Source organism: Cynocephalus volans, chromosome 11 (genome assembly GCF_027409185.1).
Source record: "Cynocephalus volans isolate mCynVol1 chromosome 11, mCynVol1.pri, whole genome shotgun sequence".
In the NCBI taxonomy this organism is placed as follows: domain Eukaryota; kingdom Metazoa; phylum Chordata; class Mammalia; order Dermoptera; family Cynocephalidae; genus Cynocephalus; species Cynocephalus volans.
In genome coordinates this window covers 78,078,740-78,105,415 of record NC_084470.1, presented here as the reverse complement: position 1 = coordinate 78,105,415, position 26,676 = coordinate 78,078,740, and the positions used below count along the sequence as shown (strand labels likewise).

At 41.0% G+C, this 26,676-nt stretch overlaps 1 protein-coding gene across 9 annotated transcripts in view; it reads right to left on the bottom strand.

Moving 5' to 3' along the window:
• The window catches only part of MITF (melanocyte inducing transcription factor), a 211,339-nt gene extending 188,236 nt beyond the window's left edge, over positions 1–23,103 (bottom strand). For all 9 annotated transcript variants that reach the window (XM_063114138.1, XM_063114140.1, XM_063114141.1 and 6 more), the window contains exon 1: positions 22,871–23,103. In XM_063114138.1, the coding sequence (XP_062970208.1) occupies positions 22,871–22,974 (104 nt within the window). In that variant the 5' untranslated portion in view covers positions 22,975–23,103. The remainder of the gene's footprint in view (positions 1–22,870) is intronic.
• Between the last annotated feature and the right edge of the window lie 3,573 nt (positions 23,104–26,676).

The following is a 26,676-nucleotide window of genomic DNA, read 5'->3' as shown; positions in this document are numbered from 1 at the left end:
CCACACCTTGGTCTACCTGGATGCCTTCCTCTCATTTGCTCAGCAGTCATCTTCTAATAATGAACTTCCAATAAGAACCTTTATTCTTCTAGGACACTTTGTTCCCCCTTTTTTCCCCTCAGAAGAACTGGTCTCTCCATCTTTTGTTCACAAAGCAACAATTACAGTCCTGGTATCAGGTTTATATTGCCGTGAGTTACAAGAAGGCGAAGCCCAGGTCTTACGGGCTGGCCATTTTGACATGAGCATAGTGCCTGACATGCAGTAAATATTCAATAATCACATGTTAGATAGATAAATGAGCTTAGGAGAGTAAAAGTAGGAAACTGTGTTAATCTAATCCTTTCCTGATTTCTTACTCTACTGGAGGAATACTGTCTAGACGCATTCATTAAGTTCTATCTCTATCTGCTAAATCTACTAGAAAAGTTATTGAACAGACGGACAATAGCGCATGCTGTTGCTGTCATTGTTGTTTAAGTGAACACCTGCTGACCAAGAAACTTCATAGAGTTTTGCCTACTTGTAATTGGGCTTGAGGTATCAAAAGCAAAATGACCCCAAATCAAGGAACCATAGTAAGGGACCTCAGCGAGAAGGTACTACTGAGATAGCAAATAGGTTTCACCTGTTCTATCCACAGGGCGTCATGGAAACCTAGTGCACGGAATTCAGAAGGGCCGGAGACTCCTCCTGGGTGCATAGGGAAGAGCAAAGTGATGGTTTGCAGTATCTACCCTGGTGCAACAGAGGGAAGGAGCAGTATAGTCCCACACACTCATCCCTGATCTACACTTTACCCTGCACTACACAACACATTCCTCACAAATGGTTAGCCCAGGGTCACACAATTAGGTAGTGGCACAGCTAGGCCTGCAACCAGGTCTCCCAATACATTCGTTCATTCCTTCATTCAACATTTACTGAGGAATTACTAGATCCAGCACGGTGCTATTTGCTGGGATAATATTATGAACAAAAACACTCATGATTACCAGCCTAGTGAAATTTATAGTTTATTTAATGCCTAATTCACAGCTCCTCTTACAACCCCATGATATATTTCCAATTCTTACCTCCCCTCAGATATTAAACACCCATTCTCTTACAGATAGTGACATTTCCTAGAGAAATATAAAAACTTCTTTTAAAAAAATATCTCATCCCAAACAATTCAACCAATTCATAACTATCCTTTCTCTTCCCTCTTTATTCTGTTTTTCCAAACTTTTAAAACTCACATTTAACGAAAACCTGCATGACAACATTTGCAATATTTTCTCAATAGCTACACCATTCCAAAACTTCAATTCAAAGAACTTAGCATCACAGCATCAGAAGGAGATGTTGGCTAAATGTATACAGATCTTACAGTGCAAACTTTCCAGAAGTTGAACAATCATAACTTATCCTCACGAACTCGAATCAGTGCTCAACAGTTCTTACAGCGAGGAAACTCTATTTTTATTCCTAATCCAAACCTTACTACTAAAAGTTAAACTAAATCCATGTTATCATGAAAGACAAGAGAAAAGAACCAGTTCACCACCATACATCAAATATTCTAGTATTTATGATTTTGATCTGCAATTCTTCTTTTTAAACTTGTTTTTCTCTTTCAAAATGAGAGAAATTAATTAGCAGTAAAATTAACCAGGAAAGGGGATTACTCTGAAATCTCAAATTATTTAATCAAGAAACCTTTCTTTCAAAAATCGTAAATGTCCAAGATGGAAATATTTATATATCTATAATCTTTACTAAAGAGTTTCTATTTTGACTCTGGAGCAAACATATGATTTTTAAAATTCATGTTGGTTTGCAAAATTCCAAGGCACCAAGTCGCACTTATTTCCATAAAGTAAAAAGACACATTCTAGTCTTATTCTAAACAGGACACCAGAAAACAAAACTAATACTGTGAACAAACAAATCTTAGCTAAAACTCATTGAAATAATCCAAATGGTTTCCATTCCAGGGAAAATAGTAAGTCAGCAGTTTGCATATGGCTGCCTTTTCTAAATACACAAAATAAGCAAAAACACCACCAGAGGAAAGTGCGAATGCTGAACCCTTTCTATTTCTGTTTCCATGGGACTGCAGTTCAATCAATGCAGCCAAGTAATACTGGGCCATCCTCTATGCACACTTCCAGGTGGCTTCCAACATCCCACCCAGAAGCCCACAAAACTCCCAGGACAAAGTTCACGGAGTCATCACTCAAGCCACAAAGTGAGCAATGAGAAAGCCCAAGGCCCAGGCTCCGACTGTTAGGACAGGGAATGGAAAGCCAGAAAAATAAATGTTTGAGATGACAATAACATTCAGATTCTAAACAAGAAAACAATGTGGACAGAGCTAAGCATTCCTTAAAGAATGAAAAGCTCTGAAAAATTAATAGATGAATCAGAACCCTTCTCCTAATACCAGTAACAGCCTGGAGTTGTTGAAAGACTGTTGAGTAAAAATATTCTATATAAGGAAAATATCTTAAGGGAAGTATTCAGAACCTTTCACCCTGGGGAGAAGACAGTCCAAAGTGCAAAATCATGAGTAAGAAATGTCTGTCTGGGGTTATTAAAGGGCACCTAAGAGTGGCATCCTAAGCACTAAATTGTTTTTGAAAAATAACAGAAAAAGGAAAAGGAAAATTGCTGTTTAAACTTCAAGACAAAGAATTTATTTCCAAATCCCCATCCTCCTACAGGACTTGAAAGGACGATAATTAGTCAAGAAAACAGCAAAAGGAGGAAGTGGTATTCTTTTACAATTTCTGTTAATCCCCACCAGCTGTAATTTAAGAAATTCAGTGACATCAGCATTTATATTTGAGCCAGGAAGAATGACAGAACTACAACTGCAGAATCATCTGAGAGGGGGAAAAGAAACTTGGGGCCAAATGCAAAGCACTTCTGAAAACAGAGAGAATTAATTCACTTCGCAGTGAATCGTTTCTACAGCTTCAACTACCAACACTGCCAAAAATAACATAAAAAGTGGAAAAGGAAGCATAAACACTCCAAACCTGATCAAATGATCCAGTGGAACTTCTGAAAAAATATTCACTGAAACAAGTGAACTGGACACTTCTGAAATCAGGAAGCCATCTACCCATTCATGAACAACGAAAACCAAAGACTCAATATTACATCCAGCCTGACACCCTTTGTAAAAGACACACTTGCTAAAGAAGAACCTATAAACTGAGTTACTTTAGTTATCATTTGTATTACCTTGTTAAAGACAGGCATAGAGTCAATTCCATGGTCTCCTTTACACAGGTAGAGAAAATAATAGCTCCTGGGAAAACCACTTAAGTATTTTCAGAGTATCCCATTGGAGTTCACGGCCCGACGAGGAATAAGTCTGAACTCCCAGCATAAATGCCAGCCATTAGCTTTTACTCAGATCAGAATCAAAGGGAAAAGAAAACCACACCAAACTTGACTGGCCAAACAACCTACAGAAGAGAGTTGAAAACACTCACCAGGGCCACCTCGGCCCTTTGGCTGAACATTGAGTCCAATGAACCTTCTCAGAAAGGAGATTCTGATGAAGATGCGATTGCAGCCATTCTGCCGCACGCTTATGCGCACCTTCTCTCAACACTAGGAAGGCTAAATTAGAGATAGAGTGATAATTAATAGGATCCTTGGCAGCAGGAGCCGGCTTCTTTAGCAAACCAGTAATTGCTGACTACTTAAAATGATGGGAATACAGCCAGGAAGGAGGTGCTAATGACAGTAATCATAAAAGGTAAAAAAGACTTTACATCAACAGGTTACTTGGCTCCCACTCAAAACTACCTCTTTAGCTATAGATCCAGTTAATAATGATAGCGAATAAATCCAACACCTTACATAGGAGGACTGCATATCCATAAACCTTGCAAAGAAAGGTTGCACGAAAACCTGATGAAAATAGATCGCCCCTCCACAAATCCTCCAACCTCCAAAATGTCATAGATTGCCATTTTGATGATGAAAATAATTACCAATTTGTACAAGATATCACATTGAAAAATAAAATGACTCCGATAAGTCATATGTTTTGACTTGGACTTCCTTTGAAAATATCCAGACTGTTGAGAAATTTTTAACAGCAACCATAGATGCTTGTTTATGCTCCCCTATTCTGACATTAATTTCCTTGTTTGACATATCTCTAGGAAAGAAAAGGTATTTAGTTCAGAAGTTGTTTACCAATATGACTGACAATTACTGGCAAGGTAAAGAGGAGAGTTAGCACACGTGTTTCCAGTTTAAAGCTCCAACCCCAGGAAATAAGCAGCACACCAACCTATTAAACTGACTACCAAATGCTCATCTAGACAACATTTCCAGACCAGTGCCCATTCCGCATTCCCCAGCAAGAAACAATCCAGTGTACTTCGAACATCTTTAGATGCCCAGATACACGGAGAGACGAGGATTCAATCTTCTGCCCCAGGGCGATGTCTGTAGAGATAAATTCAGGCAGGAGGCACGTAGTTTCACAATGACTAATGCTGACCAGAACTCTTCACAAAATCAACTCCATAGGTAAAGAACTACTTTGTTCAGGAAAGCCCTGGCTCTCTGATAGTGTTGCAAAGACTCCCTGATAGCCCTCCAAGAAGAGATCATTACAAAGCTAAGGGCTTCTGATCAGGCTTACAACGCAGCCCAGGAGTCACTATTGATAATATCTCATGGAAATCTTTAACATTTCTTGTGGTAAGGATACATGACAGGTAATGATTCAGGGGCAGAATCACTGGAAACTCAAATTGTTTACATTTTTCTTGGTATGTACGAGAATTAAGTCCTTTTTTTATTGTTGGTCTTTGTCCTGTCCCATTAATTACGAGTAAGAATGCTTTTACATTCATTCTGTGAATCACTAACTCATCACTGATGGAAACCACTAAGTATATGGTTCACCACTGAAGCCATCAACTAGGATTTTTATAACTCCTTCCCCTCTGTTAGATCATTATATCCTTTTATTGAAAATATTTAACTCAATACTTTGCAATGACTAATGCTCTTGACACCCACATGTCAAGGCAGAAGTTATGCTCATTACACAACATTATGATGTTTCAAGACCTCTGGCATGTCAAAGATAAACAGTCCAGAATGGAACAGACTGGCAACAACTTACAAAGACATACAAGAAAAGCAATCAACAAGTAAGGTTAGGAGAAAAAGAGACAGGTGAGTGAAAAATACAAGAATGTTAGGAGCTACATGTTCAGCAATAGAATACTAGGACGGGTTTATAGAAAAGACTGCTTGATGTCATGAAGGAGCAACATTGGAAGATCTTTAACAAGGGATGAGGAAAATCTACAACTTGCACACTGTGCCTGTGTGAATGATGAAGTAGCTACCCTCCCACCTTTTACTACCTTTCTTGGAGTCTTCATAGCCTATCCCTTTCCTTCTTCAAAAACAGCATTGAAAACAAAGGACTATGCAGCCAGGCATGCTGTGAACACCTTTAATCCACATATCTATTTATTTTGGAATCAAATGTTCAACCACACCCTAAGTCTTTTGTCTTTACTTCATCAGAAACCTAGTCCTCTTTCCATGCCAAAATCAACACGAGTTGTCATCCCAATCCCTTCTTTCCTATCTCTCCCTTTGAACCCCAAAATACATGGTAACCACCAAAGCACGGTGGATAAGAGGGTGAGCTTTTAAGTCAGACAGTCCTCGGTTTGAATCTTGGTTCCACCCTTATTTGAGTGACTTAAGAGAGCAGAGTGACAGAAGATAAATGAGCCTCAGTTTTTTCATCTATACAATGGGATGGTACCTACCTCATATTAGAATTATATTATATAAAGAATTTTTAAAGTTTAACACCGTACCTGGTAGACAGTAAGTGCCTTAATATGTTTAAAATTCACCTGGATCTGAATTATTCATTCCCGCTGTTTTGGCTTTTGACATTTCTAACACAGGAACACTTTGAAAAAAATTACATAGGTATCTTCCTTACCCAAGAACTAAGACAAACAGACACACACACACACACACACACACACACACACACACACACACACACACCAAATCATCCTTTTTATATAATACACAAGGATACTGCACAAAAATACAAAAGCTAGGCTAAAGCAATAACACAAGGCACAGCCTGTAATGAGGGCTTTAAAAATGCTACAGGCTGCTGCTGTTATTATTACTGCTCTTTGTATTTTCTTTGTTGTTATTAAATTGTGTGATCTATCTGCTACTGAAAACAAATCTTTTCTCCCTCCTTCTAAAAGAATTCCAAGCACTCCCAACAAGTACTCAGTTAATGTTTACAGTAATGACTATGCTGATAACTACAATATGCTAATTTCCAACACAGGGAGAATTCAAAATCATCACCTTTATCCTCTAGGTCCTGAGTAAGCTGGGCCTGGTTACTTCAAAAACTGCCAACACCAGAATTTCTTGGCCACCCTACTGCTTTCTGCTGGATTTTTCAGGAATGGCCCCATAATTTCTCTGTGCTCTTTTCCCAGGTCCCCACTCTCACACACCACCTTCCTAAGGAACAACAGAAATTATACCAAAATAAAAAGTACTATATCTGAACAGAGAAGCCCCAGTAACTTCAATGACCTGGAAGTGATGAGCCATTTTTATTGGCAAACTGGTAAAAATGGAAGACCAGGTTTCTGAAAAAGCTTTATTAATGTGGCTTCATGTGTCATCTACAACAGCTGAGCAGACAGTGTTTTAAAATGTTTTCCCCAGCAAGTTAGCTTCTGAGCCCAGAGAAAGAGCTCCTAGACAAATACAGATGCAAGAAAACAATTTTTAATACAGTCAACCCTCATTATTTGTGGATTCCCCATTTGCAAACTCAGCTACTTGCTACAATTTATTTCCAACCCCCCAAAATCAGTACTTGCAGAGTTTTTTTGCAGTCCATCACAGACATGCGCAGAACAGTGAGAAATCTGAGTAGCACACATTCCCAACCGAGGTCAAACAAGGTGATGGTCTGCCTTCTCGTTTGAGCTCTCCTATCATCCTGTAAACAAGTGTCCTTTCCACGGTCGATTTAGTGCCAAGTATTTTGCATTTCTCTGTTTTTTTGTTGGTGACTCCACTATTTAAAATGGCCCCCAAGTGTAGCACTAAAGTGACATCTAGTGTTCCTAAGTACAAGAAGACTGGGATGTGCCTTGTGGAGAAAATACAGGTGTTAGCTAAGCTTCTTTCAGGCATGAGTTATAGTTGTTGGCTGTGAGTTCAATGTTAATGACTCAATAATATACACTAAATAACGTGTCTTTAAACAGAAACACACATAAAACAAAGTTATGTATTGATTAGTTGACAAAAATGTTGTGACCAGAGACACTTAGGAACTTACCCTTTATTTCCCTAACACAATGGTTCAGTACTGGCTAAATCAATGCTTGTGGCAACTTTATGGAACACAACTACCAAAAGGAACAAGAATTGACTGTATTGTATTACATCTCTTAGCACCAGTAGTAACAATAATCATCATCCCTACTAAATGAATGTATTGAGAACTTACATACACCAGACATTTCATACATCATCTTCCAGACTCCTCAGAGCTATCCCAAAAAGGAAATACTAGTATTAGCCCCATTGTGTAGTTGGGGAAACTGAGGCTCAGAAAAACCTAACAAAGCCCCATAGACAACAAGAGATAACTTCTTATACATTTTTCTGAAAGGGTTTAACAGAGTTCCCAAAAGTTACTGGTCCCTTCTAGCACACCAGAAACACTTCATCTACCTTGGTCATTCTTAATTCAACAAATATTTATTGGACACTCACTATCCCAAATCCTTGAGCTACCCCATGTACTAACAAATTCCCATGGGAATTGACAGACACTAAAATATGTATTACCAATTGGCCTATTTATAAATAGAGGATGTTTGACTTCTTAAAATCCACATTATTTTTTAAAGAAGGCCTTCAAATGAAGTGACAGCTAAAGATCATCTTCATTGAATAACAGTTAACACATATTTCTTTCCAGGGTAATGGACGTGACTACCAAGCGGGCTCCTTTCCTCTTCCAGAAGGACCTCCTCTGCCCTTGCTGTTCTGATCTGGGTTCCACACCATCACTAGGCAGCCACCCATTTGCCAAAAGTGACAATAGTTAAGGTTTGAGTCTTTTTGCTCACCATTATCTACTGACTCCGTGGTAGGCTCAATAAATATTTATTAAAGATCATTTTATTTCACAAGGAAAATTTGCCCAAATATTCTACAAATAATTCCCAAACCCTGACTGAGAAAATAAGAGGAAGAGTCAGATCTCTTCATGTTCACCCATTTAGGTGTCCAAGAACTAAATCTACTCTGAAAACTTCCAAAAACTGCCTTTTCTATCTCCGATGGCTGGCCCTTCTCCTAGTTCTGAGGATCCTAACTTTCAACTCCAGCCTACACAGCAGATTTATCCTGTTCTTCCATCAGATGGGTCCATTTCTGGCCAATCCTCCTCAGGCTTTATTCTCTCCTGTGCTCACACCTTCTCGGAACAGATCAGCTCTCACTCTAAAGCACTTCCTTCTATGTATCTTTTGCTTCAGTGTGTTTGTTTGCTTGTTTGTTTCAATCACAGGGAAAGAGGAGAACTTTCATTTTCCCTGTTTCCTTATAAAACTCTGGATAAGAACTGTTTAACCAAGAGTCAAGTTTTAATTAGTCAGAATACCAGAGAAAATTTGAAAATACTCTGAAAAACACTGCCTTGAGATTTGTATGAATGTATGGATGGATTCTGGTAGAAGATGAATCCCATTTATTAGCAATCGAATTCATTCCCATTCCTATGCACACAACAGCTGATAGTATGGGAGACTCCCAGGCTGCAACCAAGTGCTAGCATAGGTTTACAAACAGCCACATGTAACCCAAGCATTGGAGAACTGATTATATGGTTGGGTTTTTTTTTAAAGCTATAGACAGTCAAATTGTTAGTTATTTACTTAACAGTGATAAAGCAATGCGAGAGCCAACAACACCTGCACAGAGAGATGTTTCTTTGACTAAGCACTTCTTCCATTCTTATGCAAACCCCTAAGTTCTTGGGGCAATGACACCAATAGTAGCACAAAACTACAGCAGTAGGTGGAGACTTGCAATAATAGTAGTTAGTATAGGAGTGGGAGTAGCAGGAATCAGGACACCAGCAGCAGCAGCTGGCATATCCTGCGTCCTCACTACAGGTAGCAGCTCATTGCCTCCTTGAATCTTCACAGCAATCCCATGAGGCAGACACCTTGTTATCCGTGTAATATGACTAAACTGTAACTGATAAAGGTATCCATGTAATAATGAGAGCAAAATAATGAGAGTTTTTCCCATGAGAAAGATGGTTACTATTTAGCCTAATCCCCCTTTCTGGTGACCAGCTTAGCTACAGGTTTTAGAAGAAAAACTTTGTGATGAAAAGGAAACTATCATATTTGTGGGAGGGGGAAACTTGAAACTTAGATTCTAATCTCTAAAATAGCTATACATTGCGATTACCAAGGAAAAATTCCTAGATGAATGAAAGATAAAGATTCTGAGGTTCAAAAATACAGGGCATTACAGCTTAGATTAGATAAAGATAACCATAGATGAAGGCTACCGTATTGAACGTAAAAAGATAAAGCAGGAAGTCACGACAGGCCAGGCTGAAACATGACAGTTAGGCATTACAAACATCCATGTTGAGACTGCAATGGAGCTCGGCTGCAACACTGCTATGGTATTGTGCAACCCCAAGTAGTGCCTCTTATTTATTCCTCCACCTAGCTACAGTCTGTAATTATGATTCTGATGAAAGGAAACATGTTGATAAAGACAAAGATTATTCTGGCAACAAAGTAATGCTTTGCATGTAAATAGCATGTGTCATCTTTAAATACCTTCCTCTTAGGCATCCAACTGTTTACCACTATTTGACCTGCATCAACTCTCAAAGCTCCCGATACTGACTATCCAACTTGAGGATCACATAGGCTCCCCTTATCTTCCATAGAGCCTCTTCTGCTGATTGCCTTTGAGTCATTTTCTCTTTATTAAGGTGTCTAAAACTAAAAATGCATTTCAAGTCAAAAACCTTGATAATGATGTTAGAGGCAACCAGAATGAGAGAACTAAGAGCCAGACTTTGGGCTGAGCACTTTACCCTGTATTTCTTTTGCTTCGCACGATTACTCTATAACTTAAATCACATTATTATCCAATACCCCCTTTAGCCCTCTATTGAAACAGAGGCCACAAGAAAAACTTGCCTAAAGATCCAAAGCTAATAGGTGGCCAAACCAGAATTTCAGTGCAAATCTGTCTCATTCTGAAGTTTATGGGGATACTCAAAAAGTTCATTGAAAAATAGAATTAAAAGATCATACAAATCTTTCCATGAACTTTTTGAAGTGTCCTCTTATTACACTGGTTAGAACTCTTCACCAGTTTACAATAAGAACAGATCAGGACTTTTTCTCTGGAGGTCAGCATGCAGCAAAAGAAAAACAAAAAATTTAAATGACTGGGTCTAAGTGGATTAGAAATAGGGGTAGGTTGAATTTCCTGGTAATTAAGGAATCCAGAAATTTTCTACAGGCTTTAGTTTCTCTGACTTAATATTGGCCTTGCCCTTCCCTCTCAAAGTCTATACCTCACCATCAAAGAAGTGAACAGCCTGGTGAGATTCAGAACAAGGGGAACGATTCTGTTATGTCAGGACACCCTTACATGTGACGAAACAGATGCTGGCTGGTTGCATCTATTCCGCCCCTCTGTTTTGGAAGCTCCCACACTCTACAAACGGTCTGGAATTCATTAAAACAGGAAAACAGGCTGACACTCGTATTTCAAATTTTATTCAGTGCAAGTTTAGTGAAAAACAATTTGGTCACATGGATATGCCCAAAACCACCATCACTGTGTTTCTCAACCAAATCTTTTGGTCAAGTGACTGACTGCAGTTAGCTTTAAATTTCACACTTTCAGAGTCTGGATTAAACTACAATCCCCTTTTGAGATTTGGACCATGGCTCCTTGTGGTAGCAAAGCTAGGTTAACTCTAAGTCACTCAGACTCGGTAGGCCTAGTTAGCCCTATCCTTGCACTTTTCTGTTATTTAACCAATAAATTCATTTTCTAATTAAACATGGTTAATTTGGATTTTCTGCCACCTGACAGGGGACCACCCAAGTTTATATACACTGCTTATATACCTCTATGCAGTGCTTTCTATTCCAAATTCATGGAGCAAAATCACCCCCCACCCATCACCACCTTAGTGCAATGGTTTTCAAAGTGTGACCCCTCAGACCAACAGTTTCAGCATCAGTTGCCAATTCGTTAGAAATACAGATTCTCAGACCCTACCCCAGACCTACTGAATCAGAATCTGCAGCAGTGCATCCCAGCAGTCTGTCTCGTAACAAGCCCTCCAGGGTCTTCTGATGCACACACATTTGAGAACCACTGCACTAATGCTTTTACCAAAAATACTGTCTTCCCATATTGAATTATTCTTGCTTGTATTGCTATTTTGGTATGAAAAAGTCTCTGATCCTAATACATATTGTTTTTTAAAAGTGGGGTGCTGATTATACAGGTTGAGTATCCGTCATCTGAAATACTTAGGACCAGAAGTGTTTCAAATTTAGGATTTTTTCAGATTTTGGAACATTCACAAATACATAATGAGCTATCTTGGAAATGAGACTCAAGTCTAAACACAAAATTAATTTATGTTTCATATACACCTAGCCTAAAAATGATTTTATACAATATTTTTAATAATTTTGTGCATGAAACATATGACCCGTCACAAGAGGTCAGGTGTGGAATTTTCCATTTGTGGCGTCATGTCAGTACTCAAAAAGTTTCAGGTTTTGGAGCATTCTGGATTTCGGATTTTCAGATTAGGAATGTTCAACCTGTACTGTGCAGCCAGAGATGATCGTTGATAATCATTACTTACTAGTTAAGAAAAAAAAGGAAAGCTCCCTCTAGAAAGTTAGTTATCAGATCTACATTAGTGATGTGGCAGCACCCAAGCAAATCCTGGGACTCACTCTAACCAGTGAATGTGAACCTCCCACAAACTAATCCGTATGATATAGCACATGTAGCCAGGCCTATATCAGTTCTCTACTCCTAGAGACATGAAACTGAATCACACAGGCAAGCACGTGGAAGGGGTTGCTACAAGAATTTGGAAAAGAGATTGCTGGCAGGCAAAACAAATGTATCCACTAAAAGAAATAAGTAAGGAAAAGGAAGTTAGCTGCCAGTAAGAACTCATCAGAAAGACGTCAGGTGTATGAACCCAAAAGTAAGCAAGAGAGGTACGCTAGGGACAGATTCCATAAGGTCAGCAGAGTAACATGTAGTATCATCGACCCCCAAAACAAACCCCAGTTAATTATCCTTGTCATTCAGCTCCCTGCTATTAAATCATGCATTTTAGTGACTTTGATACTATAGCCAAACCATCAGCATCAAACCTTCCAATTCATTTCTGAATAACAAAGATCTAAAAGCTTCCATATGTAATCAGTATCGTTAGAATTACATTCCAAGATCCCATCATCAAACATTTACTCATCTAGCAGTTACCTAGATAAAGATATTATTAGTGTTTATCTACCCAAAGACCAGTGGAAAAATTACCATGCTAAAATGATGCAAGATGTGGATCCAAAAAGTCTACACAATGATTGCCCAATACACCATAAGACAGCGGCCAACCTCTTACAAGTTACGCTCCAAGCATACTTCCTTGAAGCAAACGGGCAAATTTTATTTAGAATGTCACCAGGAATCATGCCAGTTGCTTATATTTTTAGGGATTGCCTCATATAAGCTACTGTAAACTCTTCCTTTAAAAATAAATAAATAGAATTTTCAAGTACACATAGTTGGTGTCATCCTCTTCCCTTGAAAGTAAATGACCCTAACTAGCCAGTACTATGTTAATATTTATTCACAGTCATTCTCTGCATTATAAATTAGTTACAAAGAGTTCTACTGGCCGAGGTGCCAACATGCTAAATTTAGATGGTGCAGTTATGCAGGCTCAGTAATACAACAGAGCAAAGCCAACACAGAAATAATACCTTTCCACCTTTTGCTGAAAAACTTCAGGTGCTAAAAAATAAAAATATATATATACCCACTCCTTTTGATGGAGAGGGGACTTTTACAATATGACAGCTGCCATATCTGAGCACCTGTTCCTGGACTCAGTTTTAGAGTACTACCTCCACCAGTTTGGGACAGACCTCATACAATGAGGAACAATGTGGCCACATCCCATTCAGGTCCTCTCATAGACTTTGCCAGGATTGGGCTAGGTCCTAAATTAAGGTAGGAAATTATCTTTAGGATTTCCATGTGCATTTCCTTTCACCAAATTTTAAATCTCCAGTTAGAACATTTTTATGGTAAGGGTATCAAAGTAAATATAGCGTTCGTATCTGTCATTTTGTAACTTTATGTATAACCACAGCCATCAGGCTAAAAGCATCTTCTCTGCATCAAATCTTCTTCCCACTGGGGCGAGTTAAGCTTCCCAGAAGGAAATCCTATTCTACAAATACAACCTATGCTTTCTGCCAACACTGGGGGCAACCACTTTTCCAATGCTGGCCTTTATCACATGGGAAAATAGATGAACATGTGTGAATGATTCAGCATGTTAGGCCACTTGGAAAAGAGGCAGGGGTGCAGAGGGCAAAGACCACAGATGCCTTCCTGAAATTGCTCAAGGAGCCACAGTTTCTGATGGGACAAGTTTCTACCAGTGCCCTTTGTAGCATTTGGATTTAAAATATTTGCTCTCACACAACCCAGGATTTTTCCTTTTGTAAGTTACCGCTCCATACGTACATGAATCAAAGCTACCGAAATCTAAATGCTTTGAAGATTTTTTATTAAAGTGGTGGAATTCAAAACACGCCATTGCCTGAGGATGTCAAAGTTGGTGACCACTTGAGGTGGTGCGTAGGAAGAAAGCTTCTTCTTTTTCATTTCTGCACTGACCCTGACATTTAACATCAGCATGGACAGGAAGCGTGATCTAAGGGCTGAAACACAGAACTGGAGTCAGGAGTTCTACACCACTTATTTGTTGGTGGTGGGCGTGTATAATTTGTAAAATCAAGAGGCTTTACTTTTTAATCCTTGGTTACTTGGACTTCTCCTTTACACCAAAACAAGTAATTCAAAATTGATCCAAAAAAACTATTCCTGGGCTAAGGATGGTCAGACATGATCTCAGTGCGACAACAGCGAGAAGAACAAGGAGGCAACACTAAGTAAGATGATCCTAGAGGAAAGAAAGAATCAGAAAAATAACAATACCTATCCCCACGTTTAGTTCAGGGTTAGGTTTATAAAGACAAGCATAAATCTCTGCCTCACTCAACATTAGGAAAACACTTAAGACCAACTTATAAACACTTATAATGAAGATCTATGTCCGCATTTCCTTTTCCACTATTCATAGATTACCTTAACCAGTCCTGTGAGCCTTCTTCAAACCCACTAAGCGTCAAGCCTAATGTTAGCTGCTTTACATAAATTACCTTGCATCTTCGCAGCAGCCTTGCAGGGTAGCTATTGCCCCATTTTACAGAAGAAGGGACTGAAGTTCAGAGAGGAACTTGTCCAAAGTCACAGAGCTAGAGAGCAGCAGTGCCAAGATTTGTACCTTCATGTCAGTCATTCAGGTCTTGCCTCAGAAGCACTTCTTCCATGAGATCATTCCTGATCATCCTACCTATAAAGCCCTCTTCTTTTTTTCCAGTCACACTCTACCAATAACACCTTATTTCATTTTCATTGTAGTGAGCAAAAATTATCTCATTCATTTATTTGGTTCTTTATGAACTGTGCCCCATCTCCAAGATGTAAGCACCATGCTAGCAGGAACCTTGCCTGTCTGGCTCTACATTTGATTTTCTATGGCCAGCAGAGAGCCTGACACACTGTAAGTGCTTAATAAATCACTGTTGTAAAAAGGGAGGGAAAAGAAGAAGGGAAGGAAAAAGTAGAAAAACAAAGAAATCAGGTCCTTCTGGCCCCAAAGATTTACTTCCTTTGCTTAAAGTGATGGAGGGAAGTTTAGGAGCACCTCAGGGAGGACGATAGCAGTCCTCATGATTTTGAGGTGACATTTACATCCCTGTGTGTCTTTTTCTCACCATTACCCCACTCCCCAAAAGCATCACATTCCTTTCAGCCTGCCCTGATTCAACTTCCATCTCAATGGAGAACGGCCAATTTACTCCCATCTGTAACACACTTAGCACCGTGCCCGGCACGTGAGGATCCCCAAGCAATGTTGGCCACTAAAGATAAGAGCCTCATCATTCTGAATCTCAGAACAGATGTCTCATGAACACTCCAAAGGGGTACCTCTTTATTCTTCACAGCAAGCATGAAAGGTTGCAGGGAGGAAAGATGAAGCAAAGATATAAGAAGCCATGTTTAAGAAACAACCTAGAGAAATGGGCTTACCAGGGAGGAGCCAAACCTGGTCCTCCTCCCCAAATGCTTGGCAACAGAAATTTCAACAGAGATCCCAGACCTCCTTGCAGGTCTTCTTGCCCTTGTTTGTCTCAATAAAGATGCAAACGTATGCCTTGGTATAATTCCTTTCCTCAGAGTACACAGTGTTCACTAGACTCACAAAAACCTTATAAACTGCAAACTTGTCTTTACAATATCAAAACCTTGTGGTGACTGCATTTAATATCTTTGACCTGTCTTCTTGATTATTTTCTCCAAATAATGCATACTTGGAGTGTAGCCAAACAGGTTTTTATAATTTACTCTGATTAGACAACCCTCAGCAAAGTACATTTTATATTTAACACACAAACACAAACACACACAAAATGAAACTTTTGCTTACGGTCCTTGAAAGATGACAAAAAAATTAGCCAAGGGTTTTTTTTTTTTTCCCCTCCCTATTATTTATCCTAATACTGCCAGCTCTGAAACAAAGCAGTTGGAGGGAGAAATTTAGTAACTTTGATTTGTCCCAAGATACATTTTTTTACACTGAGGTCCTATTCCTGACAGTAAGCACATGTGACCTGTTCTAAAAAAAGGATATTTTCCACTTCTTGCACAACTGGAGCAGATATAAACATCAGCCTGTGCAAACTGCACTGCAGAACTCAAAAGGAATTAAACATACATATACTTAAAATCTATAAATAGCAGTAACCAGGAAAAGGAAATCTTCAATAACACAAAAAAAACACCACTTACAATCCCAATTTAATCAAGTATCCCATCTAATCATAGTACAAAACTAATCTGCATAATAAGATTTGAACATCTGTCAGGTTAAGGCAACTCAATCTTGTCTATTTTGCTTCAGATACATGATTCTGTACGTGTTTCAGTTATTGTTATGAGAAGGAAAAAATTTCTACTGTGGTAAAATTCTACTAGAAAAGAAGGAATTGATATCATTTACTAACAGTGCTCATCACTATGCTTAAGCACATTTACAAATTTTTGCCTCAGTTGTAAAATTTCTGCCAACCCTAAGAGGATGGGTTTTATTGATCCCATTTTACAGGTAAAGAAATGGAGACTCCAAGATTTTAAGTATCTTGAACACAGATATAGTAGTTAAGTGGCAAAGACATGACCACAGTGCCTAAGCACGGCTCCCTCTAAACATGTGTCCATGTGCCTCTAGTCTCTCTGCCACAACAAGGTGCCCACAGACCACGAGGATGAGCTGGGAATCTAGTTAAAAGTCTAAAAGGCAAATGAAAACCCTAAATATCGACTTTAGGATTATGCCCTCCAAAGCATCTAACATTTTATTTGATGTTGTAGAGAAACATGTTTGAGTATTGCTTCTCCTTGAAGGCCAAACTCAAATACCCCTATTCATCAGAAAATTCCTCTTCCTCTAAGTTCCCATTGCTGATGCCCACCGCCCCTCAGGGACCCACTGTGCCTTGTCTGATTAGCTGGATTCACGCGTTCTCTTTCCCTCACCCCACTGGGAATTCTAAAGAGGGTACAGCATGATGCATCTTTGGATTTTGCACAGTCATGCACAGTGCCTTTTACGTGGCAGTCTAGAGTAGTGGACACAAGCATGGATCTAGAACTAGATGGCCTTGCCTTAAATCTAGGCCCCATCTACTTAGTATGCCTCAGTTTCCTCCTCTGTAAAATGAGAATAATAGAAATACATATGCCCAAGGTCAAAGTAAGAGTTAATACAAGTAAAATATTCAGAATAATGCCTGGTACACAGTAAGCACTAGATAAATGTTACCTGCTCTTAAAATTATAATTAATATCATTGTTGTTTTTACTTATTATTAACACCTCATAAAGGTTTGGCAAAGATTAAGTACATTTTACCTACGTAAAAACATTTAGAACAGGGTGCATACTCAAAAGTTAGCCATCATTATTAGTACTAATTTGCACACAACATACTAGGACTCAATAAATACGTGCTGAATATGAATTCTTATGTATGCACTGATGTCACAATTGCTAGCTTTTTCACCCAGCATAAACGCATCATTACGGATAGGATCAAGAATATAAAATGCAAAAAACTTATGTGAACACTTCATTAGGAGTAAAGCAAACAAGAATTTGCTAATGTTGAGGTAATTATATTGCATAACAGTATTTGCCTTACAGAAGATAGCCACAGTGAACCAAAGGCAAACACCTTCCAGAATGTCAGAGCTCACTCCTAAGTAATAAAGAAAATATCAAAAACAACATCTGCTAACATATATTTACTGGGCACTTACTATGTGCCAGGCACCATGCCGATACTCTCCCATAGTTAATGTTATTAAGACCCCTAGGAGGCAGGCTTCCATTTGCCAGATGAGGAAACTGAAGTTAGAGGTCACCCAGCCTGCCCAAGGGCACTCAACTAGTTAGGGACAGACACTGATACCAGAACAAGGCTCTTAATCTCTCCACTAGTAGTTCCCTGCAGGTTGGACAGAGCAGAAAAATCAAGAAAACTTTAGGAAACCACAAAAAAACTGACAGTTTATTTTGCCAAGAATAGATCATCATTTCATAAAAGAAAGGGCATTTTTTATTATAAAGACAGGAGGGGAAATCTTAGCATAAATCCAAGAAACAGCAGTGAGCTTGTAGCCAAATACATGTGTGTGAGGACGCATGTGACACAATAGTCTTTGTCTTTCTCATCTCACCCTAAGCCTGTGAAAACTTCACAGACCTCTCTCTGAATCAGCATTCGGGAACCACTGCTGTATCCTGTCCCACAGTAGATATATCCTACTAGTCACTGTCATTCCCATTTCTAATTTGCAGGAAGTTTAATTACAGATGTCTAAAACAATACTAAATATTTAAGAAGAAATCGGATAGAGCACGGTATTATAACACCAAGATCAAGGGTTCAGATCCCCGTACCGGCCAGCTGCCATCCCCCCCCCCCAAAAAAAGAAGAAATTGGAATTAAATTAAGCCAATTCTGAAATCTGTCTGGGAAAGGGGCATTAGCAACTACAAAGCCACAGAATTTAGCACCAAGTAAATCAAACAAAAGGACTATGAGCCTTAAAGATACTACTGTGTTTCAAAATGTTGTTTTTAGGTCTGAAAGACCTACCGAGGGTTCCCTCACTCCCGGAAGGTAATTCAACAGTTCCACATTTGTCTCCCTCACATGACTATACCTATGTGAATTTAGGGTTCACGCTAGATATTCAGCACTTCTCAGCCCCCCCCCCTTCCCACTGTTCAGAACTCATTCCCAGGAGAACACATGAAGGTTTCAAAAACCTTGTTAGAGGAACCAAAGTGCAAACAATTCTTCATTAGAACCTGTTCTCATAGCGTGCGTCTTCCCATGATATGACACAGCCTTACGTGTCAATACGACCAAAAAGGGATTCGCATCATCTAAATCCAGCAACTTCACATTCCTAAAGACAAGGAGGTCTGGGTTAGGAATAAAGTGTGCCTTTCCTTATGAAACACTCTGAGCTTAGCCTCAATGACGAACATATAAATTGCTCTTTGGAGAGAACCTGATGGACACCTATTTTAAAAGCAACACAATGTTGAATGCAAAAACAAAAACCAAACACCCTACCCCGAGTAGGATACCAAGGGAGAAAGCAACACATATTCAAACAAATATTTATTGTGCGAGGCATTGTTCTAGGCCAGTGGTTCTGATATGGGAGTGATTTTGTCTACCGTGGGACATCTGACAATGTCTAGAGACAATTTTGGTTTTCACAACTGGTGGAGGGGGCAGTACTGGCCTTTAGTAGAAAGAGGCCAGGGATACTGCTAAACATCCTGCAATGCAGAGGACAGTCCCCCACAGCAAAGAATTATCTTCCCAAAATGTCAGTAGTGCTGAGGCTGAGAAACTCTTCTAGGCTCTGGGATCCCAATACTGAACAAAGAACAGAAGAAATTCCTGCACCCTTGGAGCTTGCAGTCTAGTATGGAGAAACACATAAAAAATATAACATATTGGAAAGTTATATGCTAGGTTATAATGTAAGTATACGGAAAAAATACAGATGGGCAAGCAAGACTGGAAGTTTGGAGGGAGAGCAATTATAGATACTTGGTCAAGGAAGGCCACACTGTTAGTGTGATGGGAATCATGGGAATGACATTTAAACGAAGACCTGAAGTTGGCGGGAGAGTGAGCACTGTGGCTGTCTGGGCAAAGGGTGGTCCAGGCAGAGGGAAAAGCAAGTGCAATATCCAACAGCCCTGAGGGGGAGGCGCCTGGGCTACTCTAGGAATAGTAGGAGACCAGCAGGAGTTGGGAGGGGGCAGCAAGAGATCAGGTCAGAGCTGACATGCAGGCAGCCTTGTACCATTTGAAGGACTTGGAGTCTTACTGAGAAAAACTAAGAGCCAGTGGAGGGTTTTGAGAAGAGAATGACATACCTGCCTTGAGTTTTAACACAGGGTTTCTCAACCTCAGCCCTATAAACTATTTGGGGCCAGATAATTCTTTGTTGTGGAAGGCTGTCCAGTGTACTGCAGAATATTTAGCAGCATTCCTGGCCTCTACCTACTAGATGCCAGTAACGATCCCTTTCCACTGTAACCATCAAAAATGTCTCCAAATATAGCCAAATGACCCCTGGGGGGCAAAGTCATCCCCTGGTTGAGAATCAGTTTTAACAGGAACATTGTTGCTGCTATATTGAAAATCCACTGAAAGCAGGTAAGGGAAGAAGGCAGGAGACCAGTTAAGACACTACTGTATTAACCCAGGTGAGGGCTGACAGTAGCCTAGACCAAAGTGGTAGCAGAGGAGTTGGTGAGAAAAGTGAGCAGACTGGACATATATTCAACTCCAAGGGACAATCCAGAGAATACAACTGAAAAATAAAACAACTCCAGCAACTTTCAATTTCAACTTTTTCCAACCAAGCCTTATAAGAAGTGAGGTAGCCCAAAGAGACTTAAGACAAAAAGCAGAAGATTCTGAACAATGTGTAGCCCTTTTGAAGTCACACAACAGATGTCAATGACAATACCTTAGACAACTGCGGAAAACAGTACAGGGAAATGGTGCCAACTCCATATATTTATTCACAGGTTTTATTTAACTGGTTTATTTCAAAGAGTATGTGTCTGCTCCACATACAAGTTTTACAACAACTTTTTTAATTTAGCTTCCTTCTCCATACCGTTTCTGTGCCACACCTGTTTCTAGCACTGACGTGTGAAGCCATTTCTTCCCACGTACCCACATTTTTCCTTACACGTTCTTGCTAGCTAGCTAGTTACAAAGGATGTTCACCCTTGCAAGTCATTTTTGCTGACTCTGAAAGAGAACGGGCCCAAATCCTTCAACATGAGTTTCATGGCACACATTTGGGCTTTTCCAGATGGTATTTTCCTCTCTCTCTCAAACTCATTTAATGTTATGTATCAGCTACCATCAAAAATGTTCCAAACAGTCCAGTTAATTCATTTCTTTCAGGATTCCACACACACACTCATTCTGGCCATGTAAGCATTTGCTTATAGAAGCAAAAGCAGAGACTGCTCAGTAAAACACTGGTCCCTTCAGCCAAATGCAGATAAAACCCCGATGAGCATAAACCAACAATACCCTTTACACAATATCACTCAAAACCCCCAGCCCCCAACACATACAATCTATGCTCACACACAAAACAGCTATTATGAAGAAAAACCACCAACTAAAGGCTGGTTTTATGCATCTCACTGCATAGGAGGTTTCCTTCCAATCTGTGTTAAGCATCTGCAAAGAGGCTGCTTCAGCCAGAGGCAGTCAGTGAGTGGGTCTGCTGATTCCAGATTTTCTTCCCCAACTTGGATTCAGAGTCCTGCCACAGCCCCGAAGGAAACAAACCTGGCTCCACTTTCCACCAGAGCAAGAATTATGCCCATGCTCTCCAGAAGTAAAGATTGCACACTTCACTCCTGATTCAGTTGCCCTACTTCATTCAGCCCGATTTCTGGCCCTTCTCCCCATTTGCCAGGCAGGCCCATTCACCCAGGCCCTAGCCACGGTGAGAGGCATGGTAGGAAGGATTAGATCAGTGCAGAAGCACTGCTGAACACTTCCAGTTATAGCCTACTCTTACCTCACAACTGAGGGGGGGACATAAGCCCTCTCTGCTATCACAGTCTCAACTGACCATCTCCCTCATAGTAAACATTGGAAATGAGAAGTGAGAGGGATCCGGAGTGGCCAAAGGACAGACAGAAAGGAAGACACCCAACCCACTCCAACAGCGAAGAGGAATGGAGGTCCTGCAAGAGCAGTGCAAAGAAATGGGCACTAGAGGTGGCAGGGCGCCAGACCCGCAGATGTCTTCACTCCCCTCCTAAAACGTTTGTGAAGTCCCCCGCGAATTAAACACACGTTGCCATCAAGCAGGACACACTCCCAGTAATTCCCCAGCCCGAGATAATTCCCCTTCAGGGAAGGCCTGGATTTGAATGGGACTCTATTTCCCGGGAGCTTAACCTGGACGAGGAGACACGCCCACCCGCTGCCCCTCCCGCACTCGTGCTCGCGTGCCCGGCGTGGAAGACGAGAGGCAGAGCGCAGGCAAACCTCACCTGGGGGCCGACAGGGCTGGTTTTCCCAGAGGGGCCGGAATCCTAAGAGGCACTACTGGGTGAACTAACTGATGCCCTATAACGTTGCGTCTCAATCCACTCCAAGCTCTCCGTCTCCAAGCCTTCAGCCCACCGGGATCTTCAGAAAAGGTTCAGTGGAGGGCCGGCCCGTGGCTCTCTCGGGAGAGTCGGTGCTGATAACACCAAGGCCACGGGTTCGGATCCCATATAGGGATGGCCGCTTAGCTCACATGGGAGAGCGTGGTGCTGACAACACCAAAGTCAAGGGTTAAGATCCCCTTACCGGTCATCTCTTTTTTCTTTCTTTTTTTTTTTTTAAATTATTATTATAAAAAGAAAGAAAAGGTTCACTAGAAACTCTTTTTTTCCCTATCCCACTAGGACAGCATCCCGGCTCAGTGCTCCTCCTCTCCCACCTCGCGCCGGGTCGCTCCCCAGCCCCCACCCAGTCTCAGGAGCTGGCATCCCCAAGCCGAGGGTCCCCGCGCCTGCACGCACCGTCCAGGCTACCCGCGACACCCCCGAAGTGCGCTCGGCAGAGCCTCCTAGATGCGCACCGGCCACGGCCCCCAACTGCGGGGGGCAGTTCTCCCTCTGCCCCAGGGCAAGAGCACGGGGTCCTTGTCCTCGAGCTGGGGCGATCGGCTTTCCTCCTCGCCCCGGGGTGGGAGGCGCGGGGTCCCCCAGCCGCCCGCCGCGCCGCCTCCTTCCAGCTGTCACCGCTCACCTGCTCTTCAGGGGTTGACTTTTGAGTTCGTAGTAGGTTTTGGGCTCTTCGTGAAACTCCTCCCCAACTTCGAAATCCGGCACGATCCCCGATTCCGACTGCATGGCTCCTGCTTCCCGTCTTCTCACTGCTAGAAAGTGAGAACAGAGCCCCGGGGAGGAGGGTAGGTGGCTGGGCCTGGGCTCCCGGAGCCGTGCGCCCCGCGCAGTGCCGAGCTGAGCCCGCTTACCCGTTCGCTGCCGCCCGCCCCAGCGCGGTGAGTTTACACTCGCAGCCGGGAGGGAGGGTCCGACGCCGAGCGCCACCTGGGATCTGTAGTTCGGCCTGGGCAGGGGACTCCTGGCTCGCCGGCGGAGCCCTTCCTCGAAAACTACAGCTCCCAGAAGGCCAGACGGGAGGGGGAGAGAGCCAACGTGGTGGACACCGCTACTGCTACTCCTGTTTGGATTCATTGTCAATGTCAGCAGCTCCTCTCCCTCCTCTTGCTCCAAGGGTACAGGCTCGGCTATTTAATAAGAACGGACTCAGCAGGCTGTCCTACTGTCGTCACCCCTCCTCCCACCTCAAACATTCGCGAGGGCACGCGGAGTCCTTATTTATAAAAAAGATAGCGCAGGGTTTGGCACTGGAAAGTTTTAGCATTCAAGCGTATCTTTAAAAAGACTTCCTATCAGCCCGCATGCTTCCCTGGGCTGCTGCAACATATCATCTTGTCCTCGTATTGGAACAGAGTATAGGAACTTTCCTTCACTTTGTAATGAAAACATTATTGGAGAAATTGTTCTTGTGCATTCCTTCGCTAGAACTAACTCAGACTGAGCTTTTACATTACATTCATCAGCTGAGTGGCTCTTTCCTCTTTATCCAATTAGCCACTTCTAATTTAAAGCAGAACTTGAAAGATTCGGTTAATTTTAAAAGGCACAAAGTTACAACGCAGACTTGTCGCTGTCTGCTTTTAGTTTCTCAGTTGGCTGGGAGTTCAAATGAAATTGTCCTAACATTACAGGAGTGAGGTTGTGGGGCACATATACTGTACAAGTGTCAGCCCCCTCCTGAGCTCGCCTGCACTCACTGAGGTCACATCATAAAAGTCTCTCAGTTATGGCTCATTTGTACTTCCAGTCCTTCCCTCTGTTAGTTTCAGTAGGATGCGTTCCTTCTTTTAAAAGTGACTTGGGGAATCAGGGACGCAGTATGGAATTGGAGAGTGAAATTTAAAGGTATAAGATTCAGAGGTGAAATCTTTAGTCCTTCTAAGAAGTGCTGAGCAATCTTGGGGTATGTCACTGGATTCCTAGAAGCCTTGATTTCTTCATCTATAAAAGAGGAGATTGGCAAACCTGTTTTAGAAGGTGTTGCAAACTCAAGTGGAAGAGAAAGTGATTTGTAATCTATTAAAAACTGCTTAGTGGTCATTCTTTTCTTTATTAGATCTTGAAAATATTCTTTTCAGACTAACATCCCATCTGTGTGTTTGTCCTTTCAGAAGTAATAAACTAAATGATCATCCTAGGAGAAAACTCTAAGGAGGCTGCACTAATGACTGGGCACCTTCTAGGAGTTGCCCATTTGCACGTCTTGCTTCACAATGAAACATTTTAATTTCTCACATCAGAAAAGATTCCCAGTAGGATGGGTTGATTTTAAAGCTGGGGATCTCAAGGAGATTTAGGAAAATGTGCAGGAGATACATGGTGTTGTAGTAGCAATTACCAAAATCCCATAATACAATTTATTCCCTAAAATACTATGTTTAGGTCCTTCACTATAACCATTAAAATATAACAGAATACCTCAAAACACCCCTGATGAAAGTGAGCATTTTGTGCTCATGAATGTGGGATCACAGATCCCTTGATAAATGAACTGTTGGAAATTAGATATCAAAAGTAAAGTGTTAACTCTCTGCCAGAGGAAAAGGAAAAGGAAAAAATGTAGGGAATATGCAGTTTAGACTCCTAATTTCATCTGGGTTCTCAACTATTTGAACTTGAAATATGGGAGAAGGGGCCTATTTTCATAATAACTTGGGAATGTTACAGGCATGTAAGGGGTATGAGCCAGAGACACTAAACATCTTGCACAATAGCAAACTTTCCTGTCCAAATGTCAGTGGTATTCCATTGAGAAACACGGGAGGCTTCTTAATCTTTTGGCTAACCAGAAGCTTTTTAATCTAAGGAAAGCTGTAGACCCTTCAGAAAATACAGAGGTAAACAAAATTCTGTGCATACTTTTGGTCTTTTGACCCTATAAAGGGGGGTCAAAAGACTTCAGGCTACAACTGCAGTTTATAACATCTTTAGAACTATAATGAAACAGTCCATTATGTCTTTCATTATATCAAACAGTGATCTACCAAACTTAATGGATCAACCTCGAAAGGAAAAAAAAATGATAATAATGCTATTAGGAAAGCCAAGACCCTTGAACTTATCTCCAGCTAAGTGCATCTTCCAGAGAGATCTCTGGGGTGCAGACCTCTGAGCTGAGGTTGCCCTGAGGTATACACAGATAGCTACTATTTTTTCCTCTGCACATTTACTCCTGGTCTCATCCTACTCTTTGTTCAGGAAAACGCTTCAATTACATGTGGCAGAGTTGTCTAGTACAGTGCCATCTGCTACCCAATGGGAGTGGGTATGTGACCTAACTCTGACCAATCAGAGGGCCCCATTTCTTGAGCCACAGCAATTCCTTTAGGGGTGGACAAGGGACCCTAACATTGCTAGAGGACCTCCTTGGGACTTTTCTGCTATAGCGACTGGGGAAGAACATCTGATATTTGGAAGAAGCATGGTGCTGGAAGGAAGACAACCTGGAGCTACTTACTTATGGCCACATAGGGAAGCTGATCTAAGATGGGAGAGAACAAGATAAGATTGACAAAGAGAAGCAGAGACAAGCAAAGCTGAGAGATAGAGAGAAAAGTATAATAATATTTTTTCCCTTCCTTGTTCTAGGCATACCTGAAGTCAGATATCCTTGAACTTTCCAGATATATAAACAAACAAAAAGAAAAAAAATTCTTTTTTTGCTAGAAGTATTTTGGTTTAAGTTTTTGTCACTTGCAATCAAAAGAGCTTTGAGTAATCACCATTAATATCTTTCACTCCAGAGCCAGCCCATGGCTCACTTGGGAGAGTGTGGTGCTGACAACACCAAGTCAAGGGTTAAGATCCCCTTACCATTCATCTTAAAAAAAAAAAATCTTTCACTCTTTTAAGTGGATAATTTTCTATGGACTGCCACATCATTAATCCACATAAAAAGTTGGCCACCTGATAGATATCTTCTGTAATCTCTCTTCGTTAATGAGTTGGACTCTAGGAGCAGGTAGCACTTCTAAAAATAGGTGGTAAAATCTTCATACATTTAAACCGAGAACTGTGCCTATTGAATGTACAAAAAAAACGACTAAAGATTATAATTATTGTCATTAATATTACCTGTATTTATATAGTGCTTTACTTTACATAAACTTGTCACTTACACCTCTTATTTGAGTTTACAAAAATCCTGCAAGGGTGGATAGGCAAGAGTATCCACTTTATTCTGCCTTGAACATGTGCTAGGTGTGGGCATGGCATTATGTTTAATTTCCTCCCTGCACTCATGAGGCTCACAGTCCAGGAATTGAGTCCAGACTGGTAACACAATAAGAAACCACATAGGAATTCAATCCACTACATTGCGCCCCTGGCCCCCCAAAACTCATGTCCTTTTCACATGCAAATACATTCATTTAATCCCCAAAGTCTTAACTTGTTTCAACTCAAGAGACAAAAGTTCAAAGTCCTATC